The sequence below is a fragment of the Blennius ocellaris genome, assembly GCF_963422515.1.
Source record: "Blennius ocellaris genome assembly, chromosome: 2".
Lineage (NCBI taxonomy): Eukaryota > Metazoa > Chordata > Actinopteri > Blenniiformes > Blenniidae > Blennius > Blennius ocellaris.
The window spans coordinates 22,085,627-22,103,854 of NC_137651.1; the positions used below are offsets into that span (position 1 = coordinate 22,085,627).

An 18,228-nucleotide genomic window follows, 5' to 3' on the forward strand; every position below is an offset into this window, starting at 1 on the left:
ATCTCAGGATATTCCAATACTTTATAGTCTTATGTAACATTTACTCATGACGAAATGGTGAAATCACACAGATTGTGGATTTTAAAGTCTCAGTCTTTTATACATTTCTCACTGGATTTATGGAATTGGGCAAATGTTTGAAAACTTGCACTAGTTATTTGTGCCCAATGTAGGTAAAGAAGGTTTTTTTTTTTTTAACAGTTTATCATTCTATATTCTATTTTTTGTTTTAATAAAGCAGCCAAAGTTCTTGTAAAGTAAACGTTTAAACATGAAACTTTTCTGAATCAAAACAAAAGCAGTGTTTTTACTTGAATCATGAGGCTTGAAAAACGTTCATTTTATATGTATTTTCCTATCTACTGCTGAAGTACTTTTATTAGTATCTCACCCATCCCTACCATTACATAAACCCCCTGTTTTTATCTGTCCGATGAGAGTCAAAGTAAAAAAAAAAATCAAAGTGCATCAGTGAGTCAAATTTAAGTGTCTTTGAATATTCAAGTCTGTGAAATACTTTATCTAAACATGCATGCAATGTTTAACCATTATGTAAAATATGATGTAGTAAAACCTGAAAGGTAATAACTGGTCAATAATGTAACAAGACCCTGAGTGCAAAACCACAAAACTTTTAATATTACATTATGGAGCAGGCAAAGAAATGTAATATTAGTAGTGTAATAATTTTATTACAACATAAAATGAGGCAATGATTATTATGATTTGAACTTGAACTGCTTCCATTTGAATAACATCGAAAGAATATGTTCTAAAAGTTTGGACTATTTATTTATACGTATATCTATATACAGTTTAGTGTATTTATGTAAGATTGCTGTTGCCCAAGTCATTTGTTCTCTATAATCTGTAATCTCCAATCATCATTATAAAATAATGTGTAAGAATAGATATAAAACACGATGCCTCACAGCGCCGCCAGTGACGTGCGTACAGTGCGGCCATCTTGGGGAGGTCTCCCACTCATGCTGAACACATAGATTCCAGGCTAGAAAACCCATAAAAACATTTGTAGCTCGCTTGCTAGTGCACGTAGCAGAGCAAGTAGTATCTCATGTTAAAGCTGAGGAAAAGCTCTATCCTGTGGAAACCTCATCGAAAAGTATGGGAAGGATGGGGGGGAGCGGGGGGGGGGGTCTTCCATGTATTTACAGTTAATACGTCTCGGGTTTTATTACATCGTATTTGATCACAGTTCAGGTCGTTGTTACTAGTCGGGCTGTAACCAGGCAGCACATTAAAGTCATTCATTCACCAGCAGCTCTGCGTTTCATCACTTTGTCCCGTTTCCTCCTCTGGTAGAGTGATTGGCAGCGTTTCGCAGTTCGACGAGTTCGCCCGTGTTTTCCACTGCGCCAGAGGCTCTCCCATGAACCCCGAGGACAAGTGCTCCGTGTGGTGACCCTTTGACCTGCAGGACCCCCCCCCCCCCCTTGTGTACCCGGACCCTCAGCAGAGAAAATGTACCTCCTCCAACATCCCCATGTTGAAGTTTTAAGTTTGTACATCACCAGTAACTGTTAACGAAGCATGGATCCCTCGACCAGTGATTGTGTACATATATATCATCTGATTATATCTATTTTTCTATGTTTGACTTTGTTTTGTTTTTCCAAAATCATCTATTTTTGTATTTAGCAGATATTTCACTCACGTGTCGATTTCATGTTTTGTTTTTTTGTTTTTATTGTAACAACATCGAGCCTCCTCTCCGGTTCCCCCCTCCATCGTAGCATCAAACAGGAACTAGGAGTGAGTTTAAAGTCCAGGACAGTGAACTTGGACAGTGACCTGAGCTCAGTAGCATCTCTGTGCCTGGCGACAAGAAGCTGGACTAAGAAGCTGGACTCAGATTGGCGCAGCGCTGCTGCTGCCGCCTGGTGGCCGCCTCCACTCACTGTCTGTGTGTTGAGGGGTTGTTTTCTTTTTTTGCCTGCATTCGTCCTCTCGTCACTGTGAGTGTTTGTACGGTTTTTAAAGCTCTGTTTTATATAAAAACAACTGGGGGGGGATGGAGACTCTGGGAGGATTTTTTTTTTTTTCCTCAGGATTTGTAGCATGGAGCGACTCAGAACGGAAGACCTCCACACGAATCAAGAACGTCTTAATGTTTCCTGATCTGATCCACCCAGCAAATAACAAAAGCCAACACACATCAACTGTTGTCGATGGAGAGAATTTGTACACAGTGTTATTTGAAAAAAGAAAAAAAAGATGTACTTTTGTATAAGAATGAGAGAATCTTTGTACAGTGGAGACGTGCCTCAGATGCGTCTCAGACGTTCTGGTTGTACAGTTTGTTTTGAAGCGTGCATGTTTCGAACGTGACGGAGGATCCGCCGGCTTCTCCCCCTGAGGCTGCTGTCTCGTCCTCGCTGTTCAATGTTTGAATAAACACAAAAAGGATCCCTGACCTGGGTTCCCACGTGTCCGGAGCTTACGTTTGCTGGTTATCGGTGCGGGTGTGTGAACAGATGCGTCCCTCTGGAACCTCCAGCGCTGGACGGTGGACGTCCACCTCCCTCCGTCTGCCCCCTGTCCGTCTCAGCCAAAGCTGTGTTTGTTTGTTTTTTAACGCAATATCAATCACACGTCGAAGCGTAACCTGCAAGATGAGCTTCACTTCATTCAAAATCTGTACTGAGATCATCAAAAACATGTTGGACACTTTTACCTTTTAACGTGTATGATTTGAAACCCAAAATAAAGCTCTAAAGCTCAGGTGAACATTAAGGCCTGTGGGCAAAAACATGGCCCTCTGAAACTATTACAATTCACCCAGGACCTGCCCTCAGCTCATTTACATGAAGTGTAGTCCTGTCAACTCGATGCAAATGAGCAGTGCTGCCAAACAAATTAAGTCTTTCATTGATTGATTGATAGAAAAAAAGGCAGGGCTTCCTGTCAATATATCTTTTTACTCAGGAAAATTACAAAAATAATGTAACATCTCTGCATTGTATTATTATTGCAATGACAAGGTTTATTGTGTTCGTCAGTTTCTATTCTTTTGTGTCGCCTGAACGCACTGAGTTAAGAAATAGTAATGCATTACGAGGATCACTGTTTGTTAGTTCGATAGTTCGTTGTAAAAAAAATATATATATATATATATTTAAATAAAATACAATACAACCCTTAAACAAAAGTTCATTTGTGAAAAACAATCCCATACGTTCAAAAGCTGGCCCTTGGAGCGACCCACCACGTATCTTCAACAACAAACGTTTATTTTCTTCTTCAGCCTCCGCACTCCAAGTCACACTCGTATAGCAAGCCGCACACAGTGCCATCTACTGGTGACACTGAGTAGCGCAGTTTCAGCTGGAATATGCCGTCATTCAACATGAACTCGGTTTATGAATTCTGCTCCAGTGGAACTCTTTGTGACGCCGTCCTCAAAGTGCAAGATGTTGAATTCCATGTCCACAAGATCATTATGTCCAGCTCTTCATACTTCAGGTAAGATGAAGTGGAGAGAAAATGTTTTTCCTTGATAGTTTCAACTGGCGTATACTGTTGGGCAGCTTAACAGTTATTTAACAGTTATTGAATTGGCCCATTCTGTTCCTTTTGGGATGTGTTATTATTGCTGTGTTATTGTATTCATATTCGTTGTTAGTGCATTCGTGCAACCGAGCAGTGTAATGTAAGTGAGTTACATAACACGTCCACAAAAATGCAAACCTGGACAACTCGTCCAATTGTTTTTGTCAGCATTATTGATTTAAAGGATTGGATTTCAAAGTATTTTTGACACATTTGGAAGGATTGTTAAGTGTATTTGACACAAAAACACAAGATATATCAGTATATTTGACATAATAATAACCCATAGATTTAAAACGCCGCTTCATAGATGACGACTTCGAGTGATGCGTTCAGGTGCTCGTTAACGTGTGGCTTTCTGACAGTTTAACGAGCTGCGGGGCTCCTACAGTAGCGACGTTACATGTTTTTTCAGCATTATTGATATCAGTGACATGCGATGTTTTGCCCTCTCCTATTGGACCAGCAGCTTACATGTGACGCAGCGCGCATAACAACATCATTACGTGAGTATCGGTAGTGAAGAATTTAAACACTGCACCCAGAATGACACATTAATTTACAGGTGCATATCTGCTCTATTAAATCTATCCCAAACTCTAATGGGTTGGTCCATGGATAATGATAAATCATCCCTGAACCGACGCAGCAATTTGGGTTAACAGTTTTTTGCGAAAGGTTGGTAAAATGCATACATATTTAATGCATGCATACAAACCAATAAATAGCTATATGAAAAATTAATTAATTAATACACGCAGAAGAAAACATAACCCTTTCTGTCAGCCTTGATCAGCAGAGGTAATAAATAAATAATGAAATAATTAATTAACTGACTAAATAAATAACAAAACATACATACATAAATGCAGACAAAACATGGGAAAGGTAAAAAAAAAAAGAATAAATTCAAACACAAACTTCGCCCCAACCTTTGTTGTCAGAAGTAAAAAAAACAAAAACATTTCCCCCCATAAAAATAAGAGCCTTTTTAAAATAAAAAGGCAATTTACCTTGTAAAATAATATGTTGTATATTGTGGTTGTACTCAGTTTCAAGTTAATATTTTAAATGTTGTAAACCTTCTCACAAATGTTTTCTTTCTCTATTCCTCTGCCGTGTCTCCAGAGCTCTTTTCACTTTGTGGTCAAGCCCAAACCAGAGGGTTTACGATGTAATCGGCATCAGTCCTGTGACTATGAAGCTCATCATTGAGTTTGCATACACAGACTCTTTGAATGTGACAGTGGACAATGTGCAGGACCTCATGATTGCCGCTGACCAGTACAACATAACGGACATTGTACAAACCTGCAGCCACTTCCTGTACGAGCACATCCACCCACAGAATTGCATCGGCATTTGGCAGTTGACAAGACTCTGCAGTTCCCGTGACGTGAATCTCAAAGGGTTTCGTTACATCCTGGATCACTTTGAGGAAGTCGCTCGTGGCGAGGAGTTCCTGCAGGTCACTGTCCAGGATCTCGCTGACATCCTCTGCAGAGATGACCTCAAAGTGAGCTCTGAAAACATTGCGTATGAGGGCATGATGAAGTGGATCGCTCACATGCCGGAACAGCGAAACGGACACCTCCCAATCCTGATGACAAAGGTACAACAATCTGTGTGACTCACACTCGTCCTGAACACTCAGGTGATGGTGTTTTCCTCCTTAAGTGTGGTCGTCAAGTGTGAGTTGGTATATGATCATAACTTGAGTTTCAAGAGGCTTTCTTAAAACATCAAAATCAAGTTGAGATAGCTGACCACAAGTGACACAGTCCATAAAATAATACTGATAAAATGTGCCCATTTCATTGCTGTTTAGATACGACTGTCCCTGATGACTGAGCATTACATCAAGATCAATATCATGTCCATTGACCTGCTGCAAGAAAACTCTCTGTGCCGGCACATGGTCATAGAGGCCTACAATCTCAGTCATTACCTCCACGCTGAAAATGGGAGCGTCGCCTTCCGCAACCCTATCTGCCGCCCACGCCTTCCCAACGCCATTTTGTTTGCCATCGGAGGCTGGAACAGAGGCAAACAAACAAATGCCGTCGAGGCTTACGACATCCGGATGAACCGTTGGGTCAGAGCGTCACCCAGCGAGGAAATGCCTTGCTGTGCTTACCATGGTACCGTCTTCCTGGATGGATGCATTTACTACATTGGTGGCTTCGAGAGACTGGACGATTGCAGAAATGTGCACAGGTTTAACCTCGTCAAGCACATCTGGGAAGACGTGGGGCTCATGTGTTTGGACCGCTGCTACGTCAGCGTGACTGTGCTGAACGGGCTCATCTATGCCCTGGGAGGCTTCGATGGCACCAGTCACTTCAGCTCTGCAGAGTGCTACCAGCCCCAGACCGACCGGTGGCGCTTCATAGCGCCCATGCAAGAACCGAGGCGCAACGCCGGCTGTACGGCCCTCCACGGGAAGGTGAGTGTCGCCGGGTAGAGGGAAGGAAGCAGGTTGCTGCTGTGTTAAAGCATTGGCATTTTTATTTTTATTTGTTTTCCCACAATTTCACGCATACAGTCAGGGATTATGTGAATACTGTGGAAGAAAATAGAGCTTGATCCGAGTCCATCTATTGGGACCAACAGTCTCATTTTAAACTATAGCCCTCTGTTTTTTTTTTTGACTTGCTCTTCAATATGCTTTTTAAAAATGGAAGAATTAATTTATATGGATTCCTAAACGTTTTTGGATTCTGCGACGGCGAACTGAAAGACCCAATGCAGAGACACAAAATAGGAGGAAAAGTTTATCGCTCAGAAAAAAAAACACAAGGCGAGAGCGTCACGAGGAGACGGGGACAGAGGGAGGAGGGATGCAACAAACAGAAAACACAGAATCATCGTATTCTGACAGATTGTGAATGTGGAATCCAGTGTTGCAGTTGAGCTTCGGCTGAAGTTCCCTCCTCCGTGGACTGATAAAGACACTCGATAGGGAGCATTGTGACCACACAGGCCTAAAAAGTGAAATTATTTTGTTTTTCAGGTGTATGTTTGTGGAGGGTTCCACGGGGTGGCGATCCTGCAGACGGCGGAGTGTTACAACCCGGAGACCGACCAGTGGACCATGATTCAGCCCATGAGCAGTCATCGCTGTAGACTTGGAGTCGTTGCTTATCGAGATCACATCTATGTGGTAAGAATACCAAAGGGACCGGATACTCGGGCAACAACTTTAAATCATAGAGGGAGCGGGAGACCCTGGACTCTTTTGGTTTTGGCAATTTGTCGTTACCTCTCAGTAAGTAGTTTTATTTCCCTTCCAACGGTCGGCGGCTTTGATGGCAACAACTATCTGGACAGTGTGGAGGTCTACGATCCTCAGACCGACAACTGGAGCGACTCGCCCCCCATGAGTGAGACACGCAGCAGCTTTGGCATCGAAGTGATCGACGACCACATCTTCGTCGCTGGGGGCTCCAACAGCTTTGGCGCCACCAATTCTGTGAAGTACTTCAACGCCACGCTGAACAAGTGGCAAGCGGCCAGTCCCATGCCGAGCTCGCGCTTCGCGCTGAGCTGCTGTGTGGTGTACGGACTCCCCAACATGCGGGACTACGCCTTCGACCGGGACAGCCTGCCGCTTCTTGAGCAAGAAGAACAATGAGGAGGAACGGGAAGGGGCGGGGCAAGAGGAAGAGGAGGAGTAAGATGAGCCCTTAGTACAGATCTGCGATGTACCACGACCCAAGGCTGTCCAGGCTGCGACATTACATTTGAAATAAAGAAAAAAAATACTCATCAAACAGGTATCTAGCAGGACATTCTTTCACAGATTGTAATGTGACTTTCAGTTCGGTGAGTTCCTGTGAGTTTTGTGTGAAAATATCAGAAGGAACTTCTTACTTAATTTTTGTACTACTGTCGTTGGTGTGTCTGTGCTGACCGACGAGAAACCGTCTGTTGTGTTGTATCGATAGGAGAGCTGAGCCACACACAGGGGTTTGCCATTCATGGAGACGATTTAGCATGTGAAACACAAAAAAGAATCAGTACAGCCACTCCAGGTCTCAATCTCACGCAAGTTCTCCCGTCTGCTTCCTCAAAGAATTGAGGGAAAGTGCCTTTTACTAATTCATACATTTTCACATTACGTTTTCAAAAAGCGTGATCATATAGTTTACAGCGAAATTCCTCTTATCATGGCAATTTTATATTTTTGTATGAACAATGAATTATGCACAAAAGATACACATCACAGAAATCAAAATAAAATAAATAATAAATGTGCACAATATATTGGCTACACACCAATGCGAAACACAAAAAAACACCATAGGTCTCAATCCCACACAAGTCCTGCAATTTGTCAGTGTGTGATTCTGCTGTGTTGTGCTTTTTGTTACTTAATTCATGAAGTTCATTGTTTCATCTAGTTTGGTTTGGTTTGTTTGTTGTAAGAGGGCAACTAGGAGTGAGGAGAGTATTGAGTAAAGTGTCCTTCTACCATGAAGTTCCTGTTACGTGAATGTCAAAATAATAGCCTCTGTCATACAGCTGGCACCAAAGACCCAATCTGAAGTACGTCTGCCACGTCGCTAGACGCAATATCCTTACATCCATGTGGCTGTGAAGCAGAGTCCATGGAGCCAATTAAAATATGAGACAAAGATAATCAATGTGAACACAAGAAGCTGTCCGAAGCCACCACTTTGTTTGGCACTTTGTTAAAAAAAAAAAAAAAAAAAAAAAAAGATTATTTCCAAGCCTGTTCAATCAAGAAATCACTTAAATAGAACATGTCTGAAAAAACTCTCAAACAGCTGCAACAAGATGCTGCGCTCCAATGAAACTTAACAACAGATGAGAAATAAAGTCATTGACAGTGTGGAAAAGGGTTACAAAAAACTGTTTTGTAAAGTTTTAGGACTCCAGCCACCCGGTGAGAGCCCTTATATACATTATATACAAACGGAGAGAAAATGGCTCCAGTGCGTTTGGTGGAATTATTTTCTATTAACTCATTCCTTTGAATAATACAATTAATCCGCGTGTCGCAACAGAAATCAGCAGTTTACATGAAACAGGTACAAAAACAGAAATATGATACCAGCGTTCACCAGCTTTCTTCTTCTGTCAGCAGTGCTGCAGCGCCATCGTGTGGAAACTCCAGAGTTGTCAACGTGACCAGTTAAAAGTGTCCTATCTTGAATCTGCTCATGCAAAATGAAATGTGCTTAAGATTTTTAAAATTATGATATTTAATTGTGCTTAATTGGGATTAATACATTTAAAGGTTATTATGGTATTATGTTACCGGTCTGGTCGGTCTAAAGAAATGATGGAGTGCAATGGGACCTGATAACTTTTTCTGCATGAGTCAGTGTAAAACATGTGATTTGCATTATGTATATTATTGTGTATTTGTATCCAGGACTAACTTCAATTTAAAGTAGTAATTGCTGCTGTATTCAAGACCAGCTTATACTGAGACGGTCAGTCTATGATAGATCCACACATTAAAACAGAGAAAAATCAAAGAAAGTGTTCACTAGGTAACTTAAAGCAGAGAAGAGATTAGAATCCTCCTGCTGTTTCGCGCACGGCATCAAAGAGAAGCTGCACACGTTCAGATTTAAGAGTTTTCAATAGGGATTACCTACATCCAATACATATTTACACACCTCACTAAATCTCTCTGCAGTCCTAAATTTTCACTTCAGAGCTCCACTTGGAGATTTGCATGTGAAATTTCAGTGAGATATTCTGCCCCTGCTGCTGAATTTATAGCTGGAATCAGTTTCTTGAGCTCAGAGCTGCAGAAAGAAAAGACTTCACATTCTCCCCGTGACAACATGCAGGCCGTTTGAACTGGCAAAGCTGCTCTTCAAAAGCGTCTTTTTTGAAAAAGAAATAATTTCTCGTTTTCGCTCACAAACGCAGCGTAGTTATTACCAAGACTTTTGAGGGATGGAGGAGGGGTATGGTGGAGTATTAGGGATTGACAAGAAGAGACATTTCCATGTTATTCTCAACAGTTTGACTCTATTTTCGACCTCCTATCATTATTATTTTTTCTCATGAGAGTCTCTTTTTCTCTCTTTGTTAATCGCACCTTTTTTTTAAAACAAAACAAAACAAAAATCTAACTTCTGTCTTTTATTTGTGTAATGTATTATTATAATTTTTTTGAATCAGAGTTCAGACCTTAAACAAAGGGGGGGGGGGGGGGGGGGGGGGTAACTCCAGCAGTTTCTTTTCAGAATCTTTGCACTTACTCACACTGTACTAACTCTGCAGTACATTTGACTTTGGATTTTTCTTTTAATCAGAAGGCCTAATTTTCTTTCCAGATATTTTTTTCCAGGAGGTAATTCAACTTTTTTTTTTTACCAGACTTCTGACTTAATAAATAAATGAATAAATAAATGAATAAATAAATAAATAAATAAATAAATAAATAAATAAATAAATAAATAAATAAATAAATAAATAAATATACAGAATATTTTCCTTTTTTTCTTCATAATCTTGACTTTGACCCCCCCCCTTTTTTTTTTTTTTTTTAACAAAAAACCCCGACTTCCTCCTGGTTTTCATCATGACTGAATCTGTGGCGCCATCTCGTGTTGAGAAAACTCTAAACCAACGCGTGTTTATCGTGTAAACTTTCACTTTCATTTGCGTCGAAACTAAAAGAAGCTGTTTCTTGCGCTCTGTGGCTGATCGTTCTGGAGTAGCGATGGAAAACTCGGAGCCGACTCGAACCTGTGGACAGTGGTGAGATCAGGTTTTAATCCATTCTTATATAAACTGAGAGTCCCTGATCGGCTCGCAGTGACGTGGGGTCACAGTTCTGACTTTACGATCGGATCAAAGGGTATTTTAACATCGGTCGGTTCCGATTGCGAGGGAGGAGGGGACTTTCCCTCTGTGGTGGTTCTATTCCTATTTCATTGGCTGCGTTATAGTGAATTATCTTACTTTTCTTGTCTTTCACACTAGTTCCAACTCTTTGTAAGAAAGAATTTAACATTAAATTCAAATCAAGGTGATTTTCTTCAGTAATTGAAGACAGCTCGATTGCAGAAGTTACAAAACCTTTCACGTGGATGTGCTTTGATGCAAACCTTTCCTGTGTGGTTCCACCTCAGTCTCAAGTCTTCTGCAGACTTTCAACAGGTTTTACTATAAGACAGCTCCCCTGTCTCTTCTGAAGGAAAGCAGCCCTGCAGCATGATGCTGCCACCACCATGCTTCACAGTGGTGTTTTGTTCTCCCGTGACCAGATCACCTGCCTCCACATATCTTGATTTGTTCTTCTCAGCTCTTCCACAACCATGGGATATTTCAAAAACTCGACCCTACTTTAAACTTCTGCACTTTTTTTTTCTTTTCTTTTTTTTTACAAGCCACTGTCAGTGTACATATTGCACCATATGCCAGAAATTATTTTTGTCCCCATCTGTTAACCTTTAAGACCAACCCAGATATGAACGGGAACTCTCCTCATGAAGTGAGATAAACGAGCTGCAACTGGAGCAGGAGATAAGTTTTATGGGTAGAGTTACTATTAGGCAACCACATCATCATTTTCATGCATTTTTTCCAAACCCCAAGCGGCTTCATGGGATTACAAAGATATCGTGTTGTGATCGCAGAACAAGGTGGAACAAAGCCTGTCCTCCAGAACTATCACCTGTATAGTTATTAATCACTACATGTATGTGATTATTATATAATATTCATAGATTGTACATTTACATAATATAGCACGTTTTAAAATTCACTGATATCCGAGCTTCCTTCTCATGATGTTATGCTGCTGACGTCCACTAATGTCGGCGAGACACGTTCTGGACTGAAGTGGTTCTCAACCTCCGGTCCGAGGCCGTCACGCAATGAGATCGTGAGTCTGTTCTCATCCCCTTTCAGCCACAAAGACGTGGCGGAGGCGAACTTTGCTCTGCACGAGACGCACTGCAGCCGCTTCCTGTGTGTGTGTCCCGACTGTGGAGAAGCTGTTCCCCGAGATCAGCTGAGAGAACACCGGGAGGAGCAACACAGCCTGGTACACACACACACACACACACACACACACACACACACACACACACACACACACACACACACACACACACACACACACACACACACACACACACACACACACACACACACACACACACACACACACACACACACACACACACACAGGTTCCTCCCTCTCTCATTTCAACCTGTGGTTCCAGGTGCGATGCTCTCAATGTACCCAGAAGATGGAACGCTGCCACCTGCAGGATCACGAGGTCAGTGCAGAATTGAACCGCACACTTTCCAGTCACTGTATTTCGTCTGCACGGATCCCTCGGGTTCTTTTACACCGACGCAGAACTGCCTTGATTAAATACAATCTCTTTATCTAGCAGCACTTAAATAGACATTTCGGACTTCACTGTTCTCAACCTGCAACATTTTCACTTTCACATTCACACCTCCGGACTGTCGGGAGAAGTGAGAGTAAGTGGAGAATAAGACCACGCAAAGTCCACACAGAAAAGCCTTGGAGTCTGACCCAGACTCGATCCGGTGTCGTTCTCAGGATAAAGGTTAGAACAATTACATCATCATGCAGGTGAAGAGAAAGTGAAAGAGTTAAACCTCTGACATGTCATCAAAGTATAAAAGTAAAAAGTAACATTAAATAAGACCAAACCTTATCAAAAACCTGTTGGTGTCAGTTTGCTTCGCCTGCATCTTAAAGTTTCTTAAAAAAAAAAATGTCTTGCTCAATTTTTGAAGATTGGCTCTATTTATAGAGGTTTTTTTATTTTATTTTAACCCAGCTCTTCCTGTGTGTGTGTGTGTGTGTGTGTGTGTGTGTGTGTGTGTGTGTGTGTGCGTGCATGCGTGCGTGCGTGTGTGTGTGTGTTAGTTGGAAGAGTGTGTGGAGCGTCTGCTGAGCTGTGACTTCTGTGAGCTGCTGCTGCCGTTCAAAGACCTGGATGAGCACAGACTGTTCTGCGGGAGTCGAACCGAGCGCTGCCCTGACTGCCGACGCTACGTCAAACTGAGCGAGCAGAGCGAGCACGACCTGACCTGCTCGGCATCCGACGACGACAACGGCCAAAACCCCAGCCCTCCAAAAACCTCTGCCACAAGTGAGGGGAAGCTGATGGTGCTGCGGAGAGACTCCCGTCTCCAAATGTCTTAATCAAGTCCTGTTCTCCACCCGTCCACAGAGAAACAAACAGCGAGCTGTAGCTTCTGTATGGGATCGTTTCCAGTGGAGGACATAGACAAACATGAGGTGCTTTACTATTATTATTATTATTATTATTGCTTTAAAATACTAAGAAAACTGCAAAAGCCTCCACCTGATAATGCTTGGAGGCCACAGTGACTCACTAACCCATCTAGTGGACAAAATTGGAATTGCACATATTGTACTTGAATGCCAATTGTTGCTGATTTTGCGTAATATCCTCGCATGACATTAAACTTTTATAAGAGGTGCCAGTTGAGCTTTTTAATCTGATATATATAATAATTTTCATGTGCAAGAAAAAGTGGAAATTCCAGGTCAATTAAACCGAAATATACACATTAAAGGAAACTCGAACTGGCAGAACTGAATTTTTGCTTTTAGAAATTAAAACGGGTAGTTATTAGCAACATTCACTTGTCCACCATGTCCAGCGGCAGAAAAACGTTAATTATTATTTCGCTTGTGTCTGAAAGCTAAACTGTGTCTCTGTAGCGACTCACGGCACCGCCGTGTGGTTCCAACTGGTATTACAACACAGTTCGTGACATTATATGGTGAATGCTGTTTCCTCTCACACGACGACCAGCTGGATTGCACAAGGGGGGGTTATGAGCAGGAGGAGGACGAAGACGACTGGGAGGCCACCGGGGGCGCCGCTGCGGCGCTAAGAAGCGTCTACCAGAACATGTCCGTGTCGGGCAAAGCGAGTAACGCCTTCCCGTTTGAAGAGGAAGATGAGGATGAAGATGACATGAACCAGATCAATAACTGCCCACACTGTGGTCTGGCCTTGCCCCTCTTCATGCTGCGCAGGCATCAGGTAACATTTATCCGGTTACACGAGACTTATTGACACATTTTCTACACTGGAAGTTACACCTTTGTTTTTTGTGTTTTTTGTTTTTTTTTAGGCAAAGTGTCAAATCCATGTCTTCCTGAATCGATGAAGGAGAATCCAGAAGCTAAAAAAAAGTCACTCCGGGGCCTTAGATGGTTAAATGAATGACAGTGGGTTGTTGTTCACCTGATGTTTCATGGTTTGGATTAAGTAGTTCAGAGTTCAGGTGCCTGTCACGTTTATCTCAGGTGCACTTTGTAAAAAATTTCAATTCCGTGTCAAAACTCTAGGGGGCAGCGTGCTATGAGAGCGCTGCTGAGTCAGCACGAGTCCACATGAAGTTATTAGAAAGGGTTGCTTAATTTTCACGGATGCACCAGTACATCCACGACACTTCCATGCAAAATAGTCGTATTGATACTGGTGTGTCGGGACTGATCCAGTGATGTGATTTACCAACAGAGAAGTGGGAACTCGAGTTGTAACAGAGATCCAAACTGAAGCAGAAGTAGGTCTGATTAATGCTGCTCACAACAACAGAGAAAAGAAAGGTTTGCTGCCATGTGTTGCCTTTGCTGACCTTGTCACGCAATTTGAATTGTTTTGTCCAGTTGTCTGTTATAATGACAGCTGAAGACCTTGAAACCTATCAACTAACTAATAAACAATAATGGACTTGTGGTCAAATCTCCTTCTTTTATTTGTCCCAGTATATTTATTTCTGCAAATAATTGACATTCAGTCCTTTCTCTTAAATACAAACAAGCAGAAATCTGTCTGGAGATGTTTTCAAATGAAGCAGTTTGGGAATAAACAATAATATATGATCTGTTTATTAATGTCATCACTGTCTGACGAGAGCTGAGATGTCAGTTTAGCTCAGAGGCCACATGCAACCCAATTTCATCTGGAGGAGGCAGAACCAGTAAAATAGTGCCTCCAGAGGGCCAGGATTGGCCCAGGGGGTTATATTATTATTATTTTTTATTAATATGAATGAAAAAAAAACATTAAATCAATAAAAACAAATGCAAAAGAAACAACACAATCCACTCAATGCACATTTGCATGAAGGAGAAGGAAGGAGGAAGAAGTAAATCCAATCATGTTGAGAGTTTATTTGAAGCAATTTCAGCCAAACTGAAGACGACAACTTAAATGACAGAATTCGTCTCAATCGCAGCATTTCCATGCAAAAAAATAAAAAAGGCCCACATTTGACAAGAGGCTTGCGTTCAGAGTGACTTTACATGCGGCTGCGTGTTGAGACGGATCGTTCTCAGTGGCGGGATTCAGAAGTGGCGTATGACGACGGGTTCTCGGTGCTGCGAGCAGAGAACCTCGTCGATATACAGCGAGCGGCTCTTCTGCTCGATGTTCTCCTGCAGCTGCACCCGGAGCTTTGTCAGCATCCGCTGCACCTCCTCCGAGCGCAAAGCCTGCTCACGCAGCCTGCGGGCGGAGAACACGCACACACCCACACACGAAGCAATAATTAGAACTATAGTCGAGAACTGATTTTGTCGTTACAAAATAAAATACCACACCAGTATGGTAGCCTATAAAGGAGTAACTTGTAACTATGGCTGGAATCGAGTAATAATTTTTCGGTTACAAGTCAAATTGCTACTGTATTTAAGGCAGTAAATAGTAAGTACAACTGTAATGGTGTAGCAACTTGCCACAAGGTACAAGTTTAATTTTTTTTTAAAAGCAGTAACTTACTGAGAAGCAATATACAAAAAACTGATCCGATATGATATTTCCTGTTCTTTTCTTCTTCTACTGTCCCTTCTTTGTAGTCCACACAGTAATCAAGTACATTAGGCAGCGTGAAGTACTCCTCAGCGGTATCTGCTGCGTCCAGCCTGACCTGCTGACGTGTGCGTTGAGCTGCTGGACCTCGGAGACGAGCTGGGTCTGCACCGCGTCCTGGCAGTGCTCCTTACCGGGCCTCAGCTGGCGCAGCCCCAGGCGGGTCTGAGCCAGACCCAGGGAGCGCTCCGTCTCCGCCACGGCCGCCAGCAGGTCCTCTCTGATCGTCTGCTGGCCCAAAATCTCTGACTGGATCTGGAACAGAGCCGGCGGGGAGACTCAAGGCCTTGTCCACGTCCTCGGGTCAAAGCCGCAAAAACTGCCACAGCGATCTGGGCGTCCGTTTACATGACGCCGATAATGAGTCACCGAAAAACGGGCGTTTGTGTGTGTGTGTGTGTGTGTGTGTGTGTGTGTGTGTGTGTGTGTGTGTGTGTGTGTTGTCCTGCCTTCGGTATCCTGTCCTCCATCTGGCTCTTTGCAGACTTGATTTCCTGGATGTTGATCTGAAATGCTGCCGCTGTATACCGGATCCTCTTCTGCATGTCTGCCGCCGTCTGCTCCAGCACCAACTCCACCAGAACCCTGAGGGATGCGGAACTATTCCTCTGCTGCTCGGCCTTCGCCATGTTGGCGTCCGAGATGTCCTCACACTGCTCCGGCGTCACCGGGACACTGAGGGACGTTTGGGGGTGGAGGGGGGAAACACCTTCATATAGACACAGTGTCAATAAGACACCGTCTGGCAGTGTGAGGACAGACGTACCTGGGCGGAAAACAGCCTGTGGTCTGGAGCCGCCGGTTGTCTCTGGAGTGGACGGTCATGATGGCGCAGGAGTCATCGATGGTCTCCGTCTCAAATTTGTCCTTCAGGTCGTGTTCTAGATGGTACTTGGCCGATCTGTTCAGTCTGAAATTCAATGCCATGAGTTTGGCCTCTGTGTGTATGTGTGTGTGTGTGTGTGTGTGTGTGTGTGTGTGTGTGTGTGTGTGTGTGTGTGTGTGTGTGTGTGTGTGTGTGTGTGTGTGTGTGTGTGTGTGTGTGTGTGTGCGTGCGTGCGTGCGTGTCATTGTATTGTCACCGGGAGTTGTCTCTCTTACCGTATCTGCTCCTTGATCTGCCCCGCCACCCTCTGCAGAAGAGACGCCACCCCCTCGAAGGCCTCCTTCTCTTTTGCCAGCTCTGCGTCCACCTCGTCATGCCGCATCTCAGAGGGGGGACGTTTCAATCTGCCACGACCAGGAAGAAAAGAGGATGGATGGATGGATGCTACATTAAAAAGCACCATTCAAAAAGTATGGCAGCTTCTTCAAAATTCACAATGAACTAAAGCAGAGGCAAGACAGGAATGAGCTTTTAAAAAAAAAGTTGTTTAGGACTGAGGCTGCTCCTCCTGGAATCAAATGGTTGTAATTTGCAGTGAGAAGATGTCCAGAAATCAGCAGGTTCAGCTGTTCTAATTCAGGATCACACGTCACGTTTATATGTCCCAATCAGGAACTGAGAGACTTTCTCGATTGACGTGTGTTTACAACATGGAGCTTCCCTATGCTGTGGCTCATCTTCATCAGGAGGTGTGTAACTGTACGTCATTGGCTGGACAGTGTTGACATCTGTAATGCTTAAGTACATTTGGGAGTCTGCACCATATTACTTAAAAAAAAAAAAAATGTTTACACCTGTATTACTTTCATCTCAAATTAGTTTTTATGAATTACTCTCTTAGTTATAGTGCCCTTTGTCATTTCTGGTCGGTTGAACATGAAGGGAAACTGGTTTCCTGAAGGGTGGAGGGTTGAAGCGCTCGCCTCTCCTGCAGACAGAGCACCGTGACTCTCAGCGGCTCCCCGGTGGCGTCCAGGGCCTTCACCACTCTGCTCTGCAAGGCCACGAGGGCGTCCACCTCCACAATCGTCTCCTCCAGCTTGAGCTCCAACTCCTGCTTCACAAACTGGAGGTCTCGAGCTCGCTGCTCTGAATGGGAAAGTGACAACAACAACAACAACAGCAACAAAAAGTAACAGGAATGGATCCCCTCAGCCGGCTCTTTCAGACCTGAACTCTTTCAGGTGAGCAGATAGTTTTCACTCTTCCACTCACTGAGCTGGTTGCCGTCGCTGTCCTGCATGCGTCTGGTGGTTGTGGCAACCTGCAGGATGAGATCCTTGCACTCCTCCCTGAAGAACTCCGAGTGGTCCAGCTTTGCGTCGACATGCAGCAGGCCGGGTTCGGCAGCCTGCTGGCGGCTGCTCTCCAGCTCCGCCATGCCCTCTGGTGCTAGGTCAATAAACACAACTTTACTCTGTTACCATCCATGTTTGTTTTTAGGGGTCGATATGAATGTTTTAGTGTTTAGTTATGTCACGTCTACACTGAATTCAACATATGAACATTTTACATAATCTCATTTTATGATGTTATAAAACCTTTATTATTGATTTGATTAATGTCAATTTTAAACTCAGCTTATTCATGAATTTATCATTAGAAATAACAAGAAATGAGGCATGTTGACAGAAAGGAACCTCCACACGGCCCCATCGTCCATTTATCTACCTAAAGCATGAATCAATGGACACCAAGTGATAAATAAATTAAATGATAGAGGGATGCATAACTTATTTAATTGGTAGTGCCAGAATCTTTCTTACAATTTAATTATTTTATTTTAAGAGAAGCACCATAAATTAATAGGAACTTTTATTTACAGCCATTGATCAGGTTTTTAATCTCAACCATCATCAAAATTTTAAATTAGTTAATTTCTAC

The 18,228-nt window shown here is 43.0% G+C and overlaps 3 protein-coding genes across 3 annotated transcripts in view; 2 read left to right on the top strand and 1 right to left on the bottom strand.

Annotated features, from left to right (window-relative positions):
• Nucleotides 1–1,423, top strand: part of ecel1 (endothelin converting enzyme-like 1) — a gene marked incomplete at both ends in the record, with an annotated part of 43,092 nt that extends 41,669 nt beyond the window's left edge. Inside the window, one exon of the mRNA XM_080512539.1 lies at nucleotides 1,324–1,423. Coding sequence (XP_080368665.1) covers nucleotides 1,324–1,423 — 100 coding nt within the window. The remainder of the gene's footprint in view (nucleotides 1–1,323) is intronic.
• Nucleotides 1,424–10,230: 8,807 nt separating this feature from the next.
• Nucleotides 10,231–14,286, top strand: xaf1 (XIAP associated factor 1). Its single transcript, XM_080502395.1, has 7 exons — nucleotides 10,231–10,317; nucleotides 11,473–11,608; nucleotides 11,790–11,846; nucleotides 12,473–12,698; nucleotides 12,780–12,847; nucleotides 13,392–13,625; nucleotides 13,717–14,286. The coding sequence occupies exons 1-7, from the start codon at nucleotides 10,280–10,282 to the stop codon at nucleotides 13,750–13,752; spliced, it is 795 nt and encodes a 264-aa protein (XP_080358521.1). The 5' UTR covers nucleotides 10,231–10,279; the 3' UTR covers nucleotides 13,753–14,286.
• Nucleotides 14,287–14,935: 649 nt separating this feature from the next.
• tekt1 (tektin 1) lies at nucleotides 14,936–17,725 on the bottom strand (the record flags this gene model as incomplete). The annotated part of the gene is made up of 7 exons (XM_080510706.1): nucleotides 14,936–15,095; nucleotides 15,517–15,713; nucleotides 15,908–16,133; nucleotides 16,225–16,368; nucleotides 16,560–16,688; nucleotides 17,268–17,433; nucleotides 17,560–17,725. 7 exons carry the CDS (start codon nucleotides 17,723–17,725, stop codon nucleotides 14,936–14,938), a joined length of 1,188 nt encoding a protein of 395 aa, XP_080366832.1.
• Nucleotides 17,726–18,228: the final 503 nt, after the last annotated feature.